The 22,578-nt window shown below is 54.0% G+C and overlaps 2 protein-coding genes and 1 long non-coding RNA gene across 3 annotated transcripts in view; 2 read left to right on the top strand and 1 right to left on the bottom strand.

Moving 5' to 3' along the window:
• The window catches only part of LOC112391760 (uncharacterized), a 5,055-nt gene extending 4,650 nt beyond the window's left edge, over window positions 1-405 (bottom strand). The window contains exon 1 of the long non-coding RNA XR_003001562.1: window positions 322-405. This is a non-coding gene — a long non-coding RNA (uncharacterized LOC112391760). The remainder of the gene's footprint in view (window positions 1-321) is intronic.
• On the top strand, window positions 7-7,116 carry ACRBP (acrosin binding protein). The gene is made up of 9 exons (XM_024733203.1): window positions 7-295; window positions 479-573; window positions 977-1,094; window positions 1,779-2,154; window positions 2,600-2,732; window positions 4,711-4,890; window positions 4,997-5,164; window positions 6,188-6,271; window positions 6,797-7,116. Exons 3-9 carry the CDS (start codon window positions 1,064-1,066, stop codon window positions 6,947-6,949), a joined length of 1,125 nt encoding a protein of 374 aa, XP_024588971.1. The 5' UTR covers window positions 7-295; window positions 479-573; window positions 977-1,063; the 3' UTR covers window positions 6,950-7,116.
• A 59-nt stretch (window positions 7,117-7,175) lies between these two features.
• On the top strand, window positions 7,176-19,668 carry LPAR5 (lysophosphatidic acid receptor 5). The gene is made up of 3 exons (XM_024733202.1): window positions 7,176-7,311; window positions 7,486-10,480; window positions 16,251-19,668. Exon 3 carries the CDS (start codon window positions 16,471-16,473, stop codon window positions 17,572-17,574), a length of 1,104 nt encoding a protein of 367 aa, XP_024588970.1. The 5' UTR covers window positions 7,176-7,311; window positions 7,486-10,480; window positions 16,251-16,470; the 3' UTR covers window positions 17,575-19,668.
• The last annotated feature ends 2,910 nt before the right edge of the window (window positions 19,669-22,578 follow it).

Genomic DNA, 22,578 nt, shown 5'->3' with positions numbered 1-22,578 from the left:
CCGGTCCCCGTGTGCACGGGCCGGCTCGCCCGGTGTCGGAGTTGGGCCCATCCGTGGTCTGTTTCCCGCCCCGCAGTGCTGTGCCTGCCTCCGGCACTGGCCCCCGCCCAGGATTCCCTCTCGACCTCCACTCCGGGCAGCCCCCTCTCTCCCACCGAGTATGAGCGCTTCTTTGCGCTGCTGACCCCAACCTGGAAGGCAGAGACCACCTGCCGGCTCCGCGCAACCCACGGCTGCCGGAACCCCACCCTCGTCCAGCTGGACCAGTATGAAAACCACGGCCTGGTGCCGGAAGGTGAGGGCCCGCCTCGAGGGCCAGACCTGTGCTCGCTGGACCCGGGGCGAGGGGGTGGCTGGCGCCTCACACTGAGCCCGCGTGCTGGTCTCTCCAGACCCCGGGAGCCCACCGCCCCGTCCCGCCCCCTCCCAGAGGGCGTTCCCCCTGGTGTGTTCACTTCCGCCGCACGCCCTTCCCCAGGCGCTGTCTGCTCCGACCTCCCTTATGCCTCCTGGTTTGAGTCCTTCTGCCAGTTTACTCAGTACCGTTGCTCCAACCACGTCTACTACGCCAAGGTGAGGCTGGGACAGAGGTTGGATCTGGTGTCAAGGATCAAGGGACAGGCGGTGGCAGTGGCTCCAGTCTCACCTTGGGCATTCAGACTGTCAGAACAGTCCTGTTACTGCAAGAAAAGTAGGGAAGAGGGATGGCAGGAGGCAGAGATAAGCCCTTCCAGCAGGTCAGTGATGTCATTCAAGTCAAATGCAAAAGACTGAAGGCAGGAGTGTGGGCCAGACGGGAGTGTGATCTTGCAGGGGACCCTTTCTCAGGTCTAGAGAGTTCCACCGGGGGCCATGTGCCCTCATTCCCGCCCAGGAACTGTGAGAGAGGAGACCCGAGGGACAGGGACGGAGGATAAGCAGGAGTGGAAGTTCGCCCTTTGGGAAAGGCGTTCCCACTTTGCGTCTCTCCTTGCAGCGGGTCGGGTGCTCCCACCCAGTCTCTATCCTCTCACCAAACACTCTCAAGGAGGTGGACACTTCCTCTGAAGTGCCGCTCACGACGATGACCTCCCCCAAGTCCTCCCACATCACAGGTGAGACCCTCCCAGCACCCGGGAGACTCCCAGCCTCTCCTCCCACGGAGTCCCGGAGCCCAGGGTTTAAGGCATCAGTGGGAGGGACGTGGGGAGATGAGCCAGTGGAGGTGGCCATGGGCAGCGATTTACATAAGGGAGAGCCTGCTTTTTCTGAATACAAGTTAGGGCTTTCCTGTCCTAGGATGTTTTCTGACATTACGTACATCTCTGCCCTGAACCGATTTTTCCTAGCTCCCCAAAACCTTCCTACATTAAGAAGTGCTCTGGGACTTTTCCCAGCTAAAATCTTCACTCTAGAAAGGATTGGTTGCTAGGTATTCAGAATACTTGGTGTTTCTTAAGTGAGGGGGACAAAAGGTGGTATTTGAGGTGGGTTAGGGAAGAGGACCACTTGTAAGGGAGGTGGAAAGGGGACCAGTAACGCTGCCTCCACTGTCGCCATGGTAACGTTCTTTTATTTTGATATTTGTATTCTCTCCTGTGTTTTTTATGCTCAACTAAATGAATGTGTGCAGTTTGCACTGCCTTCCTCTGCCTTTGTGTTTATGTATGTGTTTGTGTGTGTTTATGTGTTTTTGTCTGCGTTTATGTGCGTCCCTCTGTGAACAAAGACACGGGAGTTCAGAAACCTGACCATCCCTTTCCCTTCTCTCTCTTGGTCCCTCCCAAACCCTGCTGCAGCCACAGAACAACAGGCCTTCCAGCCCTGGCCCGAGCGGCTTAACAGCAGCGTGGAGGAGCTGCTACAATCCTCCCTGTCCCTGGGTGGCCAGGATCAAGGGCAGGAGCGGGAGGGACAAGAGGAGGAGCGGGAGGAAGGACAGGGCACAAAGCAGGCGCTGGAGGCGACGTCTGGGTTGCAGGCAGACCCGGAGCCCAAGACCCAGTCTGAATTTGTATCCTCCAACCCTTTCTCCTTCACTCCCCGGGTGCGGGAAGTGGAGTCTACTCCCATGATGATGGAGGACATCCAAGAGGTCATCCGATCTGTGCAGGAAACGGATGAAGTGAATGATGTATATGAGAAGAATATCTGGAAAGCCCAGAGCCCTGGCAGGTACAGGAAGTTCTGTCTGTCCCACCGGCCCTACCTTCCCTGCTGTCTTTGGGAATGAGAAGCCCTCTTTGCCAGCCTCGGCCTCCAGACCCACTCACATCTGCCTGGGCTTCAGGTGCACCTAGCCGCTGCCTGCCACGCCTGCTCTGTGGCCGTCATGGGCTTAAGCACTGCCCTAGACATCCGTCTCTGAAGTAGTGGGGTGCGCCCTGAACCTAGAGCTACTAGACTTGGGTTCTGGGGTTGTCTCTGACCCCGAGAAGCACTGCAACTTTTACTTCCCCTTTCTGGATCTCAGTTCCTCATTTGTAAAAGGAGGCAGTTGGTCTGGAGGCCTCCGGGGCCCCATCCAGCATGCTAAATGTGTGTGACTAGGACTAGATGCTAAGGGGAGGGGAAGAGAGTGGGTGGGCTTTCTGCCCCAGCCGGTGCCATCTTCTTGCAGTCTCCTGCAGCTGCCTCACGTGGAGGCCTTGCTGGCACTGTGCTACTCGATTGTGGAGAACACCTGTGTCATAACCCCTACAGCCAAGGCCTGGCAGCACTTGGAGGATGAGATCCTTGGTTTCGGGAAGTCGGTATGCCCACCATGCTGTTTAATGGCTCCATGCTCACTGGGCATCCTCTGGGCCTCAGGAGTGGTTAATGGGCGGGACTACATAAAGCCCGAGGCATCATTGGAGATTCTCTCCAAGTGAGAATCCCTTCTTTGGAAGGGTATCTCCAGCTCCCCTTAAAGGAGGAGGTCACAGGACGAAGTCTGGAATCCACTGCAGTCCAGAATTCATGCTGTGGCTGCGCCTTGTTAGGTTTGAGTCATCTCCTGAGCCAGTTCACCACCGGCAGGACTTGGCTTTACCTTAGATGTAGCTATTCTTTCCAGAGGGATCATAGAACCGTTTCCAGGGATCTGTAGAGAGATCCCAGCCTCGACGAGTCCTCAGCACCCAGCAGGTCCTATTCCCAGGAAATAGGGCTTTCAAAAAGTGCAAGTTAGCAAATGTTTGTTGAGAGCTCGTATGCCACCCATTCATCCGTTTGTTCAAATATTGATCGGGCTAGGTATTTGAGATGTTAGCAACTCTGTCCTAGGTATTTTAGCAATGAGTACAACAGATCCCATTCCCTCTCCTCCTGGAGTCTGGTGGGAGAGACAGACGCGGAAACGGAGAACGGTGTGGCAGGATCAATGCATGACGGACAGGCACAAAGTGCAGAGAGCAGATGGAGAGCACAAACGTCGCGTTGGGCTGGATCGGAGAATTGCCTCTTGGAGGAACTGATGTGTAAACTGAGACCCGGAGCTAAAAGAAGTTAACCAGGCAAAAGAAGGGGTTGGTAGAGGTTCCTGCTAGAGGGGTTAGTATCAATATGTGCAAAGTCTCTGAGGCAAGAAAGAGAAGAAATTCCACGTGGAACCAAAAAAAAAAAAAAAAAAAAAAACAAACATTTTTTTTTGGCCCCAAGGTACAAAAAAAAAAAAAAAAAAAAAAACGAGCACACTGCTGTTCTTGGCCCGCAGGGAGCAGGGATTCAGTAGCATTACAAAAGGAGTGTGGTAGGTGCTGGAGAGGGAGTTCTTCTGGGTCTTTTTTTTTTGTTTTGGAGTGTAGGAAGTTCAGGAGTGGTGGAGGGCTCACTGGATTTTTAGAGTCAAAGAGAGAATAAGGGTCATGATGTGAATAATCCCGAATGGCAGTCTGAAGCATTTGTATTTAATTTGGTAAGAAAAGAGAATTCGGTCATGATTTGGGGTCAGGGACATGGTGATGCGTCCCCCGTGTGCTGTCAGGAGGAGCAAGGAAGGCGACGTAAGAGATTTTGTGACTGTGACACGCTGACGGGATGGACTGGCGATGCTGCAGGGCGAGAGGAAGGCTGGGGAGACTTGCTCAGGGCAGAGAGCCCCACCGGGCTCCACATACAAAATGTCATCCAAGAACTTGGAGGTTCTGAGCCTAGGTGCTCGGGCAGAGGACAGGTTTTGGAGTTGGAAGCACCAGGACCAGTGCCTCAGCTCCACACGCGCTAGACGTGGGTTTGAGCAGTTGACTCAGCCTCACGGAGCCTCGGTTTCCTCGTCAGGCACACGACGGAGGCCTGCTTAGTACCTATGCTAGTAGAAGGTTCCTGTGGAGACCAAAGGAGATGACGGCACTCATCGCCATGGTGCACAGCACCGTGCCGACTCTTTGTGAATATTAGCGGAGAGGAAGGGAGGGTTATGAGTCTTTTTCAGACGGGCTAAGTTACATGTCTGTCAGGCACTTGGCCGTGGGGATTTGGAGCTCAGGAAAGAGATCAGAAGTGATGGTAAAGGTTTGGGTGTCACCAGCAGGGAGATGAATATTACCTGTGAGTAGATAAATAATCCAGGAAGAGGGTGAAGAAACAGAGAGCCGACGGGAGGTCCTTGAGGACCCTTGGGGAGGGGGGCAGGGAAAAGCCACAGGAGCTTCTGGAAAAGACTTAATGCGGAGACATTCTGCGGAGCGGCTCTGGAGGGCGGAAGCGGGGAAGCCTCAGCCTCAGTTCCCCAGCCGCGCTCCTCCTCAGGTCTGTGACAACCTTGGGCGGCGCCACGTGGCTACATGTGACCTCTGTGAGTTCTGCTCCCTCAAGCTGGAGCAGTGCCGCTCGGAGGCCAGCCTGCAGCGGCAGCAGTGTGACAGCTCCCACAAGACGCCCTTCGTCAGCCCCCTGCTCGCATCCCAGAGCACGTCCATCGGCACCCAGGTACCGAGGAGGGTGGCCTGCAGTGGCCGGGGGCCTCAGGCCCCAGGCAGGATGGGGCAGCAAGGGGGCCGGGACGCCCACCTCTCCCCTGTGCCCCATGCCACAGATAGGGACCCTAAAATCGGGCCGCTTTTACGCGCTGGATTTGTATGGCGGGCTGCGCATGGACTTCTGGTGTGCCCAGCTGGCCACCAAGGGCTGCGAAGACAATCGAGTTGCCAGCTGGCTCCAGACTGAGTTCCTCAGCTTCCAGGATGGGGACTTCCCCACCAAGGTCAGCGCCTTCCCCAAAGCTCAGCCCCACCCTGCTCACCCCGGTTCCCTCTGGTCCCCTGCTCTGGGGAACCCTAGGATGTGGAGGGGGGCTTGGGCCCCTGGCCTCACTGAGCCTCCTGCCACTCCCCAGTAGACCCTCCAGACCCCCAAGAGAGCAGGATTGCACTTAGCAAAGGAGTAGAAACCTGGAGGGCCGGGAGGGCACAGGCCATGGGGGCATGAGACAGGTCTGGTCCAGCTCTGCCGGTTACCTGCAGGGGGTGGGCTGGGGGACTTCATCTCTGCCCCAAACGGCTGCTGACGGTGACCCAGTGCTTCCCTGCCTAAGTCTGGAGGCTCCTTCTCAAATCTTCTAGTGCTTTCCCTCTCAATGGGATCAACTTTGCTCCCTGCCTCCAGAGTTACCTCCCCCCATGGAACTAGCTGCTGTAGCTAAGAGCCCGGCCCCTCCCTTCTGTGGTTTAGCAGGAAAAATCAAGACCAGGAAAAGCAGAGGCAGCCTAAGAAAGGGCTTTTATCTGAGCCGAGAGGTCTCCGCCCAGCTCTTCTCCCTGGGCCCCTAGATCTGGAAGGGGTCTCGGACTGCCTCAGCTGCTCCCCTGGATTTATAGATGGGCAGGCGAGGTTCATAGAGGGAAGTGACTGGCCCAGGGTCATACATTAGAGGCACTTCTGACCTCTTCCGCACTAAACAGTCCCTAGGAAGCTCCCTGAGATGGGACCGCTGCCTGGGCCCCTTCCCGCGTACTGGGCCCTTAGTGCCCCTTCCCTGGCCCTCGTCGCTCAGCTGCTTTCCCAGCTAGGTGACCAGCAGGGCACCCCCTTCTCAGCTCCAGCTCCTGGCTTCTTCCCAGCAACTGAACCATGGCTGAGGGTGGGACGGGAAGGGCAGAGGGGACACCCCAGGTGCAGACGGTCTGGTTCTGTGCCCTGGTCCTGCCATCGTGGGCGCACTCTGCAGGGCTGGTGTCTGTGAGGCTTCTGATGTCTTCCCACCTCCCATTCCCCGCTCCTGGCTTAGATTTGTGACACAGAATATGTGCAGTACCCGAACTACTGTGCCTTCAAAAGCCAGCAGTGTATGATGAGAAACCGGAAACGGAAGGTGAGCCCCTCCCTCTGCAGCCACCCGCCCCCGCCCCTGCTGCCTCCCCATCAGCCCCAAGGGCTGGTCTGTTCTGGGCCCCCCGTGGTGTCCAAGCATCAGGGGTGTGGAGAGTGGGTGCATCTCCGGGCAGAGCCTCCTCCATGGAGCTCTGTCCCCACTCCTCCCGCCTTGGGGTGAGCAGCTCTCCCAGGCCCCCAGGCAGAGGGTTCCAGGAGGGAGGGAGGCTGCAGATCAGAGGCCCTGTGGATACGCCAGGAGGGAAGAACCCCCAGCCGGGTTGGGCCTGAGAGGCTGAGGCCTCAGTCTTGGCTCTTGCTGTTACTCACCAAGTCGTCTGAGCCAAGTCACTTCCTCTCCAGCCTCGGGCTCCTCATTTCTGAAAGGGGGAGTCGGGCTACGTGGTGCGCCTCCCCGCTTTAAAAACCCACATCTGAGTTTCCTCCTTCCCTCTGCTCCCTGTGCCTACACCCACCCACCTCCTGTTCTTGAATTTCCGATACCTCGGGCTCCTGGCTTTCCTAGCTGGACCACGTGCGCCCAATCCCCATGCAGGTGTCCCGCATGAGATGTCTGCAGAATGAGACATACACCATCCTGACCCCGGCCAAGAGCGAGGACCTCGTGCTTCGATGGAGCCAGGAGTTTAGCACCTTGACTCTCGGCCAAGCCGGCTGAGCTGGACTCTGCCCTCTCCCCACCCACTTTCCACACCCTCCATTGCTCTCAGGCCCCAGGTTGTCTCTTACTTGGCCCAGACTCAACGTTTCCCTCTGGTTGGGGCAGCCATCCTGGAGAGGTCTGCGATGGGAGCTCCACCTACCTTAAAGGATGTCTTTACATAAAATGTTTATTTTCAACCTGTGTGGCCTGTTTTGGTTCTGATCCCCTCGTTGGCCCTGCCCCGGGGGAGTCAACCCTCCAACCCCTGGATCCATCTGCAGGTGAGGGAACCATGGGGATGGTACTCAGGGAAGCAGCCCCCTGCCAGGAGGAGAAGCCCTGAGAAATCAGAGTTGGATTGAAGAAGGTCACAGCCGGTGGGTGTCTTGGGGACCATGTGGGCCATGAGGGCGTGGGTGTCTCCATTTCTGAAGCCCTGATCCCATGATCTCAGATGTGAATGTAGGACTGTCCCTCCGGAGGACAAGCTGAATGAGATTGTGTCCAGGGGGACCAATCCCAGACAGTAGGGTAGGACTTGCTCTTTATAGGAGGAAGGAAACAACTGGGCTGGAGCTCAGGAAACCTTTGCTGTGACGTCCAGTCATGGGCCCGATGGCCTGAATGTGGGGAGGAGCTGCATCTTGAAGCATTGGCCTTTAATAACCTGGGATCTCCCAAGACGTGTTCGGAGGACACACGTGTGGGGAGCTATACAGCGTTCAAAAGAGAACATTTATTATGGAAAAGCTCAAACACGCACACGTAGAGAATACTGTAATGCACTCCCACGCACCCTTCACCCGGCTTCAATCACCAACACGCAGTCAACCCCTTAAAGGCACGTCAAAGGCTCTGAGAAGCCCTGAAAGAGAAACCTGTTCGACTTAGAGTTTCCCATACTCGTTCGACCGCACTGTCCTTTTTCACCTACCACTTAAAGCTTGTTTTCGAGTACTGAGCGCAGACAACCTGCCCAGCCCTATTGATCCAGAAGACAAGGGGCTCAGCCCAGGGTTCAGAGACTGGGGGCTGCCACCCCCCACACAGAGGGAGGTAAAAACCACATGTGGCAAGAACGAAACCACCTGCCGGAACCCAAAAGAGACGAGACAGCCAGGGGGAACTGCCGAGGACAGCGGGAGGCTGGGGGTTAGTCATCTGGCATCTGTGGGTGGGTGTGCCAGTTAGCCTTCCCGGAAACTGCAGTGAGTGTGTGAGCCATGGGTGGGTGGTTGGGTGGGGGGCATTACTGGGGGAGAGTCGGGGCTGCATTAAGTGTCATGATCTGCTGGGGTTTCTTCTCTGGCCGGTCCGTGGAGGCCACTGAGGGCACCGCTTCCTCCTCTCTCTCTCTCCCTGCCCTGCCCAGGGTTGGGTGCGTGCAGGGAGCTGGGATCTGCTGAGATCTGCTGAGGTGTGTGTGTCCCACCCACCGGGAACAAGTCCTACCAGCCCAGCCCGGCCCAGAGCAGGCAGAAGCCGGCTTGGAGCAGCGGCTGAGCCACAGCGGCGAGCACAGGTATGGGGGCGTCCCAGCTGCGGTTGAACCTCACAGGGGCACGTGGGGCAGCACCCCGTCTTTAGAAACGGGAGACATGGGTGGGGATGGAGGTGAGAGGGGGCCCTGGGCCCTGGGAAACCTTTTTGAATAAAGAATTCAAAAGGATGGCCTCAGGCAGGCGGACCTCAGACAAGAGGATGCTCCCTAGACCTGAAGCACCAACGCACCCTGGGGCCTGTATGCCTGGGAGCTGCGTCTGCCCCTTCACCCGTTAGGCGCCCCCCTCCACCGCTGTCATGCTGAATCCCAGATCCCAGGCCACTGGGGAGGGAGGGCCCTCTGGGGATGGTTTCCAGCCCTTTCCCACTCTCAGATAAGACAACCCCTGACCCTCTCACCCCAGGGCTGGGCCTCTGCTGGTGACAATGATCTGATCTGATTAAATGCCACAGGCGGGTTCAAGGCACAGGTCTGCTCTCACAGTTATCCTTCCCAGCGAACCAAAGTGTTCTAGTGGTGCCTTAGAGAGATACTGCCTTCACCCAGTGCCGTTGTCTTTACAAGAAGATTAGGGACTTCCCTGGCGGTCCAGTGGTTAGGACTTCGCGCTTCCACTGCAGGGGGTGTGGGTTTGATCCCTGGTTGGGGAACTAGGATCCCACATGCTGTGCAGCGCGGCCAAAAAAATATATATAAAAGATAAAGAATAAAGTGTTGGTAAAATTAGTTTAAAAAAAAAAGGAAAAAAATAGAGGATTAGACCAGCTGTCTCCCATGTTCCTACAGCTATGGTAGGATGTGGCCCATGGGTGTCATGAAGTGGATAAAATTTCAGATACTGACCATGAGGTTGGGGGGGGTGATATTGGAGGGTGGGTGAGGCCTTCTGATACCTCTGCCTCACACCACTGAGGGCAGCTGCCCACCTGTTCCCTGGGTCTATGGGGGCCTCTCTGATGGGAAGGGGCCCTCCCATCAGGTCACATCTCCAGTCCCTTCAGGATGAGCTGAAGTTGTCGCTGAAGGGGAGATGGAAGCAAGGCTTGAGGAGGAAGCAGAAACTTATTCGACCCGCAAGCCTCACCTCCTGGCCACCCAGAGACCCCAGAGCCCAGCTGTGCCTCTGTCTGATGCCCCCAGTGTGTACCCCTGCAACACGGAAGCCTTGCATGCCCAGGCCCGCGGGGAAGGGGGCAGCAGAGGCGTGAGGGCTACGTGTGGAGCACACTCAGTGCCGCCCGAGGTCAGGGTGAGGTCCATGAAGCCACAGGCTCCAGGAGGTTTCTCTGAGGCAGCGGGACCCAGCCAGGCCCCAAAGCAAGGACCACCCAGAGCACAGGGCTGCGGAGGGTGGCTTGAGCCCATCTGAGTCTTGACTGGGACTACGTTTCCTGTGTTTTTCGGCTCTTGACAGCAGGGTGGAGAAATGTCTGCAGGTGGGGAGGTGACAGCCATGCACTGGGGAGACTTAAGTATGGAGCTGTAGGTCGCCTTTGCTTTCTGCCTTTTCCTAGAAAAAATTTCGGGAGGGATGAGATGAGAATACCCAGGGATGGTGCTGGAAAGGCAGGAAGAGAGGCTCAGGTGGGGAAGGGTGGGGAGAGGCTGGAGCAGGAATCTGGGCTGGAGAAAGCAGAGCAGGCTGGATCAGGGAGGAAGGAGGATGGAGAGAAGATAGGACACCCAGCAGCGGGGGAGAACGTGGAACGTGGCCCCGAGGGCAGGAGGAAGCCATCCACTCAGTCCGGTGACCTGGTACTATCTCCACCCCACAGGCTCCCCAGACCCAGGACAAGCTGATGGGCAGGATTCGTGTGTACCCAGAGCAGCCCTGGGACAGAGCTTTTCACAAAGCCTCTAGACTTCTTGAAGCTTCCGCTGAAGGCTTAGCACGGTTTGGATCTGTTTGGGGAGTCTGAACCTACAGGCATTAAGAGGTCTTCACAATTACGAGCGTCTGTTGATAAAGGGTGCATCTTCCCGTGGCTGCCGAGGTGTAGCGGCAGAGGAAGTGGGCTCAGCCAGCAACGCGCAGGTCGCAGGTCAGGGAGCGCGCGCCGTGCGGGGGAGGTGGAGGGTGGACACGCTCCCTGGTGCCTGGCCACCAGAACCTAAAAGGAGGTGGGAGCTATTCCGGAGCTGGTCTTCTGGGGCAAAGAGGATGAGGATTGACATCCGCACTTTCCAAACTTCTGAAGGACGTGGATTCCTGAGGAGAGGAGGTGGGGAGTAGGGGGGCAGGAAGCACATGGAGAGGGTGGCAGACAGGAGGAAGCTGTACAGAGACGGGGTGCCTCTCTCCCCTCCCTTTCTGTCCCAGATCACCCATCCCTTTCTGTTCCGCTCCCCTCTGCATCCCTGGTCAGGCGCCGGAAGGGTGGATACCACGGGCCAGCTGTGTGGAGGAGAGGAAGGGAAAGATCATGATGTAGCCTCCTGACCACTTTTATCCTCCATTCTCACTTCCTGCCAGGGCAGAAAATAGCCCTGCCCCTCTGACTTACCTCAGCAAAGAGTAGTGCCCAGCCCAGCTCAGAGGGCAATTGGACAGGTCCCAGAGGCCCCGAGGACATAAGGAACCTGGGCCCCGGGTGTGCAGGTGGGAAGCTGAAGGACAGAGAAGCAGCGTGGAGGAAGGTGGCCGCGCACCATCGGGGGCTGGGATGTGGGCGGGGCTGGGATGTGGGCGGGGCTGGGATGTGGGCGGGGCCGTCCCCGGGCCTCTCTTTGCCTCTCGGTGCCTTGGGGCCGGAATCCGTTTGTGCACATCTGCATGCGTGTGCGCGTGTGTGCGCGTGTGTGTGTGCTCCTGAAGCTGCCCGTCTGTCTGTCCGGCTAAGGATAATGTCCCTAGGCGGGGACGGTGTCTGCTTTCTCTCCCCTGGCTCGGCTGTCTGTGCCTCCATGCATGCACACGTGTGTCACAGGCTGTGGATACACGTTGATTCGTATGTTACTAGGGATCTTGTGTGCACATCCCTCAGTGGACCCTTACCTGCGTGTGTCCTTGCACGCGCCCGTGTGTGTGTGTGTGTGTGTAGTGGCGTGCTCATATGACCTCCGGGCGTGCTGAGGTTACGGAGCCAGCGTGGGCCTCCACGTCCCCCTTCTCCCTGGTGAAATGAAATCCCAGTGTCTGTGCTTTTCTGGGGCACCTGCTGCCTCTTTGCTTTCCGTCTCCCGCACCCCCAACCTGACCTCTTGCTCAAGGCAGGATTGAGGAGAGTGCCGTGCCGCTCCTCCCCCACATCTAGAGCCCTCCTTCCACTTCTTGTTTGCCTCCTTTTTGGCAGTTTTTCCCATCTTTGCCATCTGGCCTGGCACTGTGCCCATTCAGCTCCACTGATGGGGAGCCCTCGGGAAGCAAGCGGATCGGGTGGGGACCAGGGCAGGGGCCTGGCAGCTCTCAACAGCTTGGGCCATTCTGTGTGAGTCTGTGGGAAAGGGGTGGCTTTTTGACAAATAAACTCAAGGGCTTCTCCGCTTTGGAATGGAGTAAGGCGAGAGCATCGCCATCTGCTTTCCTGAAGGATTCCTAACTCTCTACCTTTTAGCAGCAGCTCACCTAATACATTTTGGTCTCTTTAACCTTGCAACTTTGTTGACGAAAGACTTGGGATTCTTGGAAAATAATTTTCCATTCACTCCTTCAGTGTCTAGGATGTGCCTCCTAGTTGTAGGGAGCTATGGATGCTCCAAGTACTGCTTAAGAATGATCAAATGTGGGCTTCCCTGGTGGCGCAGTGGTTGAGAGCCCACGGGCCAATGCTGGGGACACGGGTTCGTGCCCCGGTCTGGGAGGATCCCACGTGCCGCGGAGCGGCTGGGCCCGTGAGCCATGGCCGCTGAGCCTGCGCGTCCGGAGCCTGTGCTCCGCAACGGGAGAGGCCACAGCAGTGAGAGGCCCACGTACTGCCAAAAAAAAAAAAAGAATGATAAAATGTTAACTGTGATTGTAGCCGTAAACTGTTATTGAAGTTTTAATGCAAGCTGTTTCCAAACGAGCTTTTCAAAAGGGACATGCCGGGCTTCCCTGGTGGCGCAGTGGTTGAGAGTCCGCCTGCCGATGCAGGGGACACGGGTTCGTGCCCCGGTCCGGGAAGATCCCACATGCCGCGGAGCGGCTGGGCCCGTGAGCCATGGCCGCTGAGCCTGCGCGTCCGGAGCCTGTGCTCCGCAACGGGAGAGGCCACAGCAGTGAGAGGCCCACGTACTGCCAAAAAAAAAAAAAAAAAAAAAAAAAAGGGACATGCCTTTCTCTGAGTTATACATGTGGACAAGATAGTCAGGAATGTGATAAGAAGTGGTTGGACTGATGCAAGAAATATTATAACAGGATTACAGGCTGGGCGGACATGGGGGGAGGGGGCAGATTTCCTGAAAGGCAGCCAATGAATATCACAAGGGCCTGCTAGGTAGAGAGACTGAAGTGTGAGTGAGCCTGGGAAGAAAGCTGTGGAAGGTGTGGTCTGCACCCCCAGGACCCTACTGTCCGGCTGGGGAAGTGGGATAAAAACACACGTCATGATCTAAGGAGTTCAAAGCAGCAAACTGTGTCTGTAGGTAAGGGGAAATCATCAGGAAGGGCGTATCTGTGTGTGTGTGAAAGAGAGATGAGTCTATGTTGCCAGTGTTTGAAGTGGGAGAAAGAAGGAAGTGGGTTATTAAAAAGTACACGTTTCAATTGGACAAAGGAGGAAGTAAAACGATTCACCTATGGGCACAGATTTGATATAAGCAGCTATAAAAGTTGGGTGCTCTGTGCGGCATCCAGCCTCATACCCACCCACCCACTCTTATTGGAAGCAGCTTTTTGGACTTTGGAGCCCGGATGTCCTGGATTTGAGTCCTGACTTCACTCCTCACTGACTGAGCTCTTAAGTAAAAATCAGGAGAAACTCCTACCTCAAAGGGCTGTTGGAAGGATTAGAGCTTGTGCGTGTAAAACACCCTGCAAGATGGTGAGGGATCAGTAAATGGTAGCCATTATTTTTGACCCAACATTTATGGAGGGAGGGCTGGGACTACAGAGATGAGTAAGTCACAGTCCCCAGGCCCTCCCTCAAGGAGCTCCCAGGCGGGCGGCAGAGGCAGACCAAGAACAGCCAATCATAGCACAGGTGGGAACAGCTGACCTGTGGCCAAAGTGCTGGGAAAGCTCCAGTGAGGGAACTCGCCTGGTGGGAAGGGAAGGAGTCAGGAAAGGCATCGTGGGGACGATTGAGTTTGCCAGTTGGAGGATGGGAGAAAGGGCATTCCCAGTTGCAGAAGCAGCGCGTGCACAGACAGAGCCCTGAAGATGTAAGGTATGTGCAGAATTATCACTAGTTTGGCGTGACTGGAGCAAAGGAGCATGGGAGGTGGACACGTTTCAGGAAGAGAGCCTGGCGTTACTTGCTTTTCAGCACGTTTAAGACCCATCTAGCATTATTTTCATTGATGAAATTGGTATTTTGCAGAGAAAGTGTTTCCTTATTCCCTTCAACTGTTGTACTATGCTTCTTACAAGTCTTAAACTGCTGGAGTCAGCGTCATGGTTGGAGGGAGAACAAACAAACGAACAAAAAAACCCTAGAAAACTTGTTATACTCATGTTTATAACTTGGTTCCATGTAAGGATTTAAGTGGTTCCTTTTGAAGGGAGTATGTTCCGTATCTTGGGATAATCGCTCAGGGTCTTTGGATAACTTCTCTCCCTAAGATGGCCCATGGAAGCCCATGATCAGCAACGTTATTCACAATAGTCAAAAGACGGAAAAACCCAAGTAACCATCAACAGATGAATGGGAGAACTGAATGTGGTGTATATATATAGGAATATATTATTCAGCCATAAAAAGACTGTAATTCTGATACAAACTACCGCATGGATGGACCTTGAAAACATTAAGCTAAGTGAAATAAGCCAGACACAAAAGGACAGATATATGAGTCCACTCAGATGAGGTGTCTAGAATAGGTAAATTCAGAGAGACACAAAGTAGAATCGAGGTTGCCAGGGGCTGGAGGGAGGGAGGGAGGATGGGCAGTTATTGGTAATGGGTATAGAGTTGTTGTTTGGGATGACGAAAAAGTTCTGGAAATAGTGGCGATGGTTACACAACATTGCGATTGTACTTAATGTCGCTGAATTGTACTCTTAAAGATGGTTAAAATGGTAATTTTTAAGTTATGTATTTTTACAACACACAAAATAGAGGGCACCTGGGGGTCGCAATGCAGGGGTGGCTGCCGTGGCCTTATGGCATTAAGGAAGGTGGAATCCTACGACCCAGTCCTGTCTTCTAACTCCTCCGCCTCTGACCACATCCTTCCTCTGGCAGCTTTTGCCTGGGGACGGCAGTGGCTGTGTTCTGCTCTCTCCAGTAGCCTCGTCAGCACGCACGGTACTTCCCTGTCTCACTGCCACCCTCTCTGGGCCCCCTTCGAGCCCTTAGGACGAAACCATTATCTGCCCCCATCACGGAATCCCAACTAGGAAGCACCCGAGTCAGACTCTCCAGGGGAGCACCAGGAAAAGTTCAACCCACGGGGCCGTCCCCTGCCCGGAAGGACTGTGCTGGTGTATGCGATCAGCCTACGGCAGCGGTCCCCAACCTTTCTGGCACCAGGGACCGGTTTCGTGGAAGACGATTTTTCCACGGACGGGGTGGGGGATGGTTTCGGGATGATTCAAGATCATTACTATTTCTATTATTATTACATTGTAATATGTAATGAAATAATTATACAACCCACCGAAATGCAGACAGGAGGCGGAGCTCAGGTGGTAATGTGAGCGATGGGGAGCGGCTGTAAATACAGATGAAGCTTCGCTCTCTCACCTCCTGCTGTGTGGCCCGGGGGTTGGTGACCCCTGGCCTAAGGGACCCCCATTATATTACTGTCCCCATTTTACAGATGAGGAAACTTAGAGGGGTCAAACAGTCCAGCTGAACCAGGTCGCTCTGACCACAAACCCAGCCCACACAGGAGCAATCGTGGAGATGAGCCTGGGATTTTGTCCTGTACTTGGGAGTTTGAACTTTATTCTTTAGATAATGGGGAGTCAGCGGAACGGGCTGGTGCCAGGGGAGGGGCTCCACAGTACTTCTCACCACCTAACATAATACCTTTTTACATGGACTTTATTATCTGTCTCCCTTCAATGGAAGGGAACATAGGTGGGGGCAAGGCCTTTGTTTTGTCCACTGCTGTGAACATGCCTGGAACCTTCTAAAGTCTCAGTAAGCATTTGTATGGACTTCCCTGGTGGTCCAGTGGTTAAGACTCCGGGCTTCCACTCCAGGGTGCACAGGCTAGATCCCTGGTCGGGGAACAAAGGTTCCACATCCTGCATGCCGCGAGGCCAAAATGATAATAATAATAATAATTAAAAAAATAAAATCCTGGTAAGCCTTTGTAGAAGAAAGAAAGGAAGTAAGGGAGAGATATTAGTAGATAATAACAGTAAGCAAAGCACTTTAAATATATCATCTCGTTGAATCTAACGACCTCGTGAAGTAGGGGCCCCTCTCCTTTTTTTTTTTTTTTTTTTTTTCCAGGTAAGGAAAATGAGGGGCAGAGAGATTAAGTCACTTTTCTGAGGACAAAAGCCCAGATTTAAACCTAGGCAGGACTGACTCTAGAGCCTGGGCATTTAGCACTGTGCCATAGAGCAGGCTGCAGAAAGCTGTTCTGGCCAGAAGGACGGTGGAGGAAAGATGTGAGGCTGAGAAAAGGCCCAAGAGGCCAGCAGGTTCAGCTATATGACATTTGTGTCTTCAGCCCTTCCTTGCACAGTCTTGACTTCTGCCTTCCCTCCTATGCCAGGTCTCCACTGAGGCCGATGAAGCTCTGACCAAGGGCATCTGATCCTCCGCAGCTGTCGGCCCTGCAGCCACAGCCACAAGTCTACGTCCGGCCCCCGCTTGCTCTGGGGCTCTGTGCAGCCTCCAGGCCCCCGCCGTGGAGACTGGAGATGAACGCGAGGCCAGCACGCGGGTGCGCCCCCTGATGCCCCTGGCCTAGCTCCTCCTCGCCCTTTGGCACGATGCTGGCCAACTCCTCGGCCAACGACTCTGATCTCAGGTGCCCGGACCACCAGTCCATCCACCACCTGCACTTGGTGGTCTACAGCCTGGTGCTGGCGGCAGGGCTCCCCCTCAACGCGCTGGCCCTCTGGGTCTTCCTGCACGCGCTGCGCGTGCACTCGGTAGTGAGCGTGTACATGTGCAACCTGGCGGCCAGCGACCTCCTCTTCACCCTCTCGCTGCCCTTGCGCCTCTCCTACTATGCGCAGCACTACTGGCCCTTCTCGGACCTCCTGTGCCAGCTGGCGGGCGCCGTCTTCCAGATGAACATGTACGGCAGCTGCATCTTCCTGACCCTCATCAACGTGGACCGCTACGTCGCTATCGTGCACCCGCTGCGGCTGCGCCACCTGCGGCGGCCCCGCGTGGCGCGGCTGCTCTGCCTGGGCGTGTGGGCACTCATCCTGCTGTTTGCCGTGCCCACCGTCCTGGTGCACCGGCCCTCACCCTGCGCCCGCGACGGCCGCTGGGTGCACGTGTGCTTCGAGAACTTCAGCGACGAGCTGTGGAAGGGCAAGCTGCTGCCGCTCCTACTGCTAGCCGAGGCGCTGGGATTCCTGCTGCCCCTGGTAGCCGTGGTCTACTCTTCGGTCCGTGTCTTCTGCACCCTGGCGCGGCCCGACGCCACGCGGAGCCAGCGGCGGCGGAAGACGGTGCGCCTCCTGCTGGCCAGCCTGGTCATCTTCCTGCTGTGCTTCGTGCCCTACAACGCCACGCTGGCCGTGTACGGGCTGCTGCGCGGCCACGTGGTGCTGGCCAGTCCGGCGGCGCGCAACCAGGTGCGCGGGGTGCTGATGGTCATGGTGCTGCTGGCCGGATCCAACTGCGTGCTCGACCCGCTGGTGTACTACTTCAGCGCCGAGGGTTTCCGCAACACCCTGCGCAGCCTGAGCTCTCCGCTCCGGGCCAGGACCTCGGCCAACAACGGGGCTCGGGGGGCACTCGCCGAACCCACCGCTGAGACCTCCCACGCCACCGTGCCGGCCGCCGCCAGCCAGGGGCTGCTCCGGCCCTCCGACCCCCGGGGCTCCTTCACCCGGTACCCCGAGGACTCGTCCCTCTGAACGCACGTCGTGCCAGAGCGCGGTCCCCTCACCCCACCCCCACGCCTCTCGCACTCGCAGACACGCAGGGTGTGTGCACAGCAGGGCGGTGGGTTGGGCACTTGGACTTCTGAGCGGCAGCTCCGGCTCACAGATGCAGGAGGGAACAAAGTGTGGGGGGCAGGGGCCCGGGGAAGGAAGAGCGCGGCTGCAAATGTCTTTAACTAGGTGGTGATGGCGAGCGCAGAAGGACCTCTTCCTTAGTACCTAGGAAGTGCTGCCGTGAGCCTGCCCGTGCAGAGGCGGGAGACTGGATGAAATGCCCTTGGCGGGGCATGAAACACGGCCCGGCCCGTAGCTGGTAGCTGGAGCAGAAGATGGGTGTCCTGCGTTTAGACCGACCACAGAGGTCTTCGGGCCATGGACGCCACCCACTCCCCTTTCCACCTGGGCTCTGCCTGCCCAGCACTGAGGCGTAATGCAAAAGCGTATTGGATGCCGGCTGAATTGGTTTCCTTCTTGTCTAGTGACTTTTAACAATTTAGATCTGACGCCCAGCGTGGGTGGGTGGGGGCAGAGGGGGTTTTCCTCCAAGTTCCTGGTCACTGTTCCCCTTTCTAGGTCCTGCCTTCCCCTTCCACCTCACCCACCCTTTCAAAAGCTCCTCCATTCTAGATCCTAAATCCACCCCCCCCCACCACCGTGTGTGTGTGTCTCTGCTGCTTCGTCTAGAATAAGGAGAACATTCTCTGTACTAAAGTGGTAGTTCTCCAATTTTGGGGTCTCAGACCCTTTTACACTCTTAAAAATGGAGAATTCCAAAGAGAGTTTGCTTATACTTTGTCCTTTTATACATGACCATATTAGAAATCAAAAATAGTAAGTTTTTTAAAACAGAAATACCCAAGCACACATTCCAATAGCTATGAGAGCAAGTGTCATCACACTTCATGAAGCCTCTGGAAAACTCCACCGTCTACTCGTGAGACAATGAGTGAAAAGGACAAAAGACATCTTAGTAGTAGTATCATGAAAATGGTTTTGTTCTCGTGGACTTCCTCAAAGAATCCATCCTCAGATCACACTTGGAGAGCCATACCTGTACTGGAGTATTAGAGTCATGTGTAAAGTCTTCCCAGGCCATTATGTACATTGTTTTTTATCGCTGCAAGGAGAGGGCAATGCTCAGCAAATCAATTGCTAATTGTAGTCCGTAAGGCTTGGGGTTTTCGGGGCGGTGGTCGGGGGGGAGGAGTTGCACACCCAGTGAACACCACCTGGGGCTTCCAGGAGCTGCAGCGGGAGGTGGGGCTGGAACTAGTTGCACAGATACTCAGGAGGAGGTGGAGGGCTTCTCTGGGCAGGGAAAAGGGAACTGTGCCAGAGCCAGACAAGAAGTTTATGGGAAAGTAATAAGAGTGTGATGGACGGGAGGACGGGAGTAAGCTGACTGCTCTTGGCAAGCTGGAGGTAAGGAAATGGAAGTCTGGTTTACAGGCCACCTACTGTCTTCCCTCTTTAGCGTAGTCGGGGCTGGGAGGAATGGCGGAGTTGGCACTGTGACATCTTGAGACCCTGACATTAGTGAGATTCGTGAGGGAGTTGGTGCCATGCACACGTCCTGCATGCATTTCTGTCCCTATGTCTCTCAATGCTGTATGTTTCTGTATATGTGCGTGTGTGTGTGTGTGTGACAGTGTCAGAGTTTTCCCGGGTGTGTCTCTGTGTGTTTAGTTCGGACTAAGACTTTTGTGTCTTTACGTGATCGCTCCAGATGGTGATTTACAAGGGTAAAATGACCCCTGGTGGCCAAACCGGAGAACTGACCCAGATTCCTCAGTGATAGTCGTGAAGTCGGGCTTTCCTCCATCTGGCGGGTTAGAGCCCTCACCTCCCGCTGCTCTAGAGAGGGCTTGATGGTTAGCACCTGCTCCATCTTGCTTCATCCTTAGGGTTCAGGACCCATGCCCTTCCAGCCCTGGGGGCACCAAACGTCATCACCGTCCAAAGTCTCAGGACTTTGCCCTATCCAAACTGAACAGAATACAATTTTTAAAAATTACTTGAGTATTTTTTTTTTTTTTGCGGTTCGCGGGCCTCTCACTGCTGTGGCCCCTCCCGCCGCGGATCTTATTGTCCAGTTCTATATCTTCTTTGAAGAACTGTCTATTCAAGTCCTTTGCCCATTTTTTTTAACTGGGTTGTTTTGTTGTTGTTGAGTTGTAGGAGTTCTTTATATATTCTAGATATTAATTCTCTGTCAGATATATGGTCTGCAAATATTTTCTCCCATTCTATAGGTTGCCTTTTCACTTCCTTGATAGAACCCTTTCTTACACAAAAGTTTTAATTTTGATGAAGTCCCATTTATATATTTTTCTTTTGTTGCTTGTGCCTTGGTGCCATATCTAAGAAATTTATTGCCAAATTTAAGGTCATGAAGATTAACTCCTATGTTTACTTCTAAGAGTTTTATAGTTTTAGCTCTTATGTTTAGGTCTTGGATCTATTTTGAGTTCATTTTTAAATATTTTATTAGGTAAGGTTCTAACTTCCCTCCTTTGTGTGTGATTAGCATACTGCCTTGATTATCATAGCATTGTAGTAAGTCCTGGAATTGGAAAGTGTGAGTCCTCCAACTTTGTATTTTTTTCAAGATTGTTTTGGCTAATCAGGGTCCCTTGCAATTATATATGAATTTTAGGATCAGTTCATCCATTTCTGCAAAATAGGCAGATGGAATTTTGATAAAGGTTGCACTGAATCTGTTGATCACTTTGGGAAGTCTTGCCATTTTTAGCTGTCTTTTTTTTTTTACTAATTGCCCTAGGCAGGACTTCCTATACAATGTTGGATAGAAATGATAAGAGTAGACAGCCTTGTATTGTTCATGATCTTAGAAAGCATTTAGTCTTTCACCATTAACTATGATGTTAGCTGTGGGTTTTTCATAGGTGACCTTTACCATGTTGAGGAATTTCCCTTTTATTAAAAATTTTTTGAGTTTTTTTTTTTTTTTTGCGGTTCGCGGGCCTCTCACTGCTGTGGCCCCTCCCGCCGCGGAGCACAGGCTCCGGACGCTCAGGCTCAGTGGCCATGGCTCATGGGCCCAACCGCTCCGCGGCATGTGGGATCTTCCCAGACCGGGGCACGAACCCATGTTCCCTGCATCTGGCAGGCGGACTCTCAACCACTGCGCCACCAGGGAAGCCCTACTTGAGTATTTTTATATGGAGATAATGTGAATGAATTCCAAAGTAATTAAAACTCACATAGCAAGTTTCTTCTAACATAGTATATAATTTATTTATTTATTATAACTTTTATAGTTTATTTTCTGTCCCCCACCCCACCCCGAAGTAGAATGTAAGCTCCCTGGGGGCAGGGATTTTTGCTTGGTCCGTTTCCTGATGTATCCCCAGCATCTAGAACAGCGCCTGGCGTAAAAGAAGTACTTAATAAATATTTGTTGAATGATGAACAGTTGACTCTTCTTTCAAATTTATTTTTTATTGAAGTATAGTTGAATTACAATGTTGTGTTAATTACTGCTGTAAAGAACAGCTGAATCTCTCTGTGAAGTAGTTTACTATCTAGTGGGGACCACAGAACAAGTCAACAGTAATTATCATTCAAGATGGAAGATGAAAGAATGCAAAGTAAGGCTCTGGCCGTTAATTTGGTAGGCAGTGGGCCGTCTCTGGAGGTTCTTTTCTTTTTTAAGGTTTTAAAAATATATTTATTTTATTTATTATTTTTGGCTGCATTTTGGCTGCATTGGGTCTTCATTGCTGCGTGCGTGCTTTCTCTAGTTGCGGCGAGCGGGGGCTACTCTTCATTGCGGTGCGCAGGCTTCTCATTGCGGTGGCTTCTCTCGTTGCGGAGCACGGGCTCTAGGTGCGCGGGCTTCAGTAGTTGTGGCACGCGGGCTCAGTAGTTGTGGCACGCGGGCTCAGTAGTTGTGACACAGGGGCTTAGTTGCTCCGCGGCATGTGAGATCTTCCCGGACCAGGGCTCAAACCCGTGTCCCCTGTATTGGCAGGCGGATTCTTAACGACTGCGCCACCAGGGAAGCCCCTCTGTAAGTTCTTCAGTGAGATTTTGCCCACCCTGACACACTGGGTGGGATAAGCTGTAGGGAAACGAGGTGGGGAGAGTCTAAGGGGAAGGAAAGACTGGTGAGGGAGCTGGTCTAGGAGAAGTGTGCTCGCGGCCTGTGGAGGCAGATGGAAATGAATTTTCTCCAGTGTGGAATCCCCTCTGTTTAAGCTCTGGTGGACTGTTTCCCCACATTCAGTATATGCAAAGGGTTTCCATCCTGAAGACAGAGAGGCAAGAATAGATTCAGGATGGTACTTCCCAGGTGGCGCAGTGGATAAGACTCTGCGCTCCCAATGCCGGGAGCCCGAGTTCGATCCCTGCTCAGCGAACTAGATCCCACATGCATGCCGCAACTAAGAGTTCACGTGCCGCAACTGAGGAGCCCATGTGCTGCGACTAAGGAGCCCACATGCTGCAACTATGGAGACTGCCTGCCACAACTAAGACCCCATACAACCAAATAAATAAGTATTAAAAAAAAAAGAATAGAATCAGGAGATGTTGCAGGCAGAGGAGGAATGAACAGAAGCTAACGCTAACAGGAAGTTTAAGGAAGCCTGTAGCCACTGCCTGCCATTTTCACAGGATCCTCCAACTACTGGGTGGCCAGTATGACGGGGGTGAGATGTGGGAAATCCAGAGCCCTCACCCCGAGCCCTGGAGTTACTTGCCACTTTGAGGCTTAGGAAAATCGAAAGGAGGAAAAGGATAAAATCTTAGATGCTGGAAGAAGAGCGTTAACAAGTTGTAAAAATACTTTCTATGCCAAGACCTCAATTTAGTGCTTAAAATGAATTATTTTATTTTATTATTATAATAACCTTCTGAGTTAGGAATGATGGTTATCTCCATTTTACAGATGAAACACCCCGGAGAAGCTGAGGTCTAAGGTCACACAAGCAGGAAGTGGCACAGTATCTGTTA

Source organism: Neophocaena asiaeorientalis, unplaced genomic scaffold, assembly GCF_003031525.2.
Source record: "Neophocaena asiaeorientalis asiaeorientalis breed wild unplaced genomic scaffold, Neophocaena_asiaeorientalis_V1.1 scaffold150, whole genome shotgun sequence".
Classification (NCBI taxonomy): Eukaryota; Metazoa; Chordata; class Mammalia; order Artiodactyla; family Phocoenidae; genus Neophocaena; species Neophocaena asiaeorientalis.
Note: the sequence above shows the minus strand (reverse complement) of the source record. Positions and strands in the feature narration are given on the sequence as shown.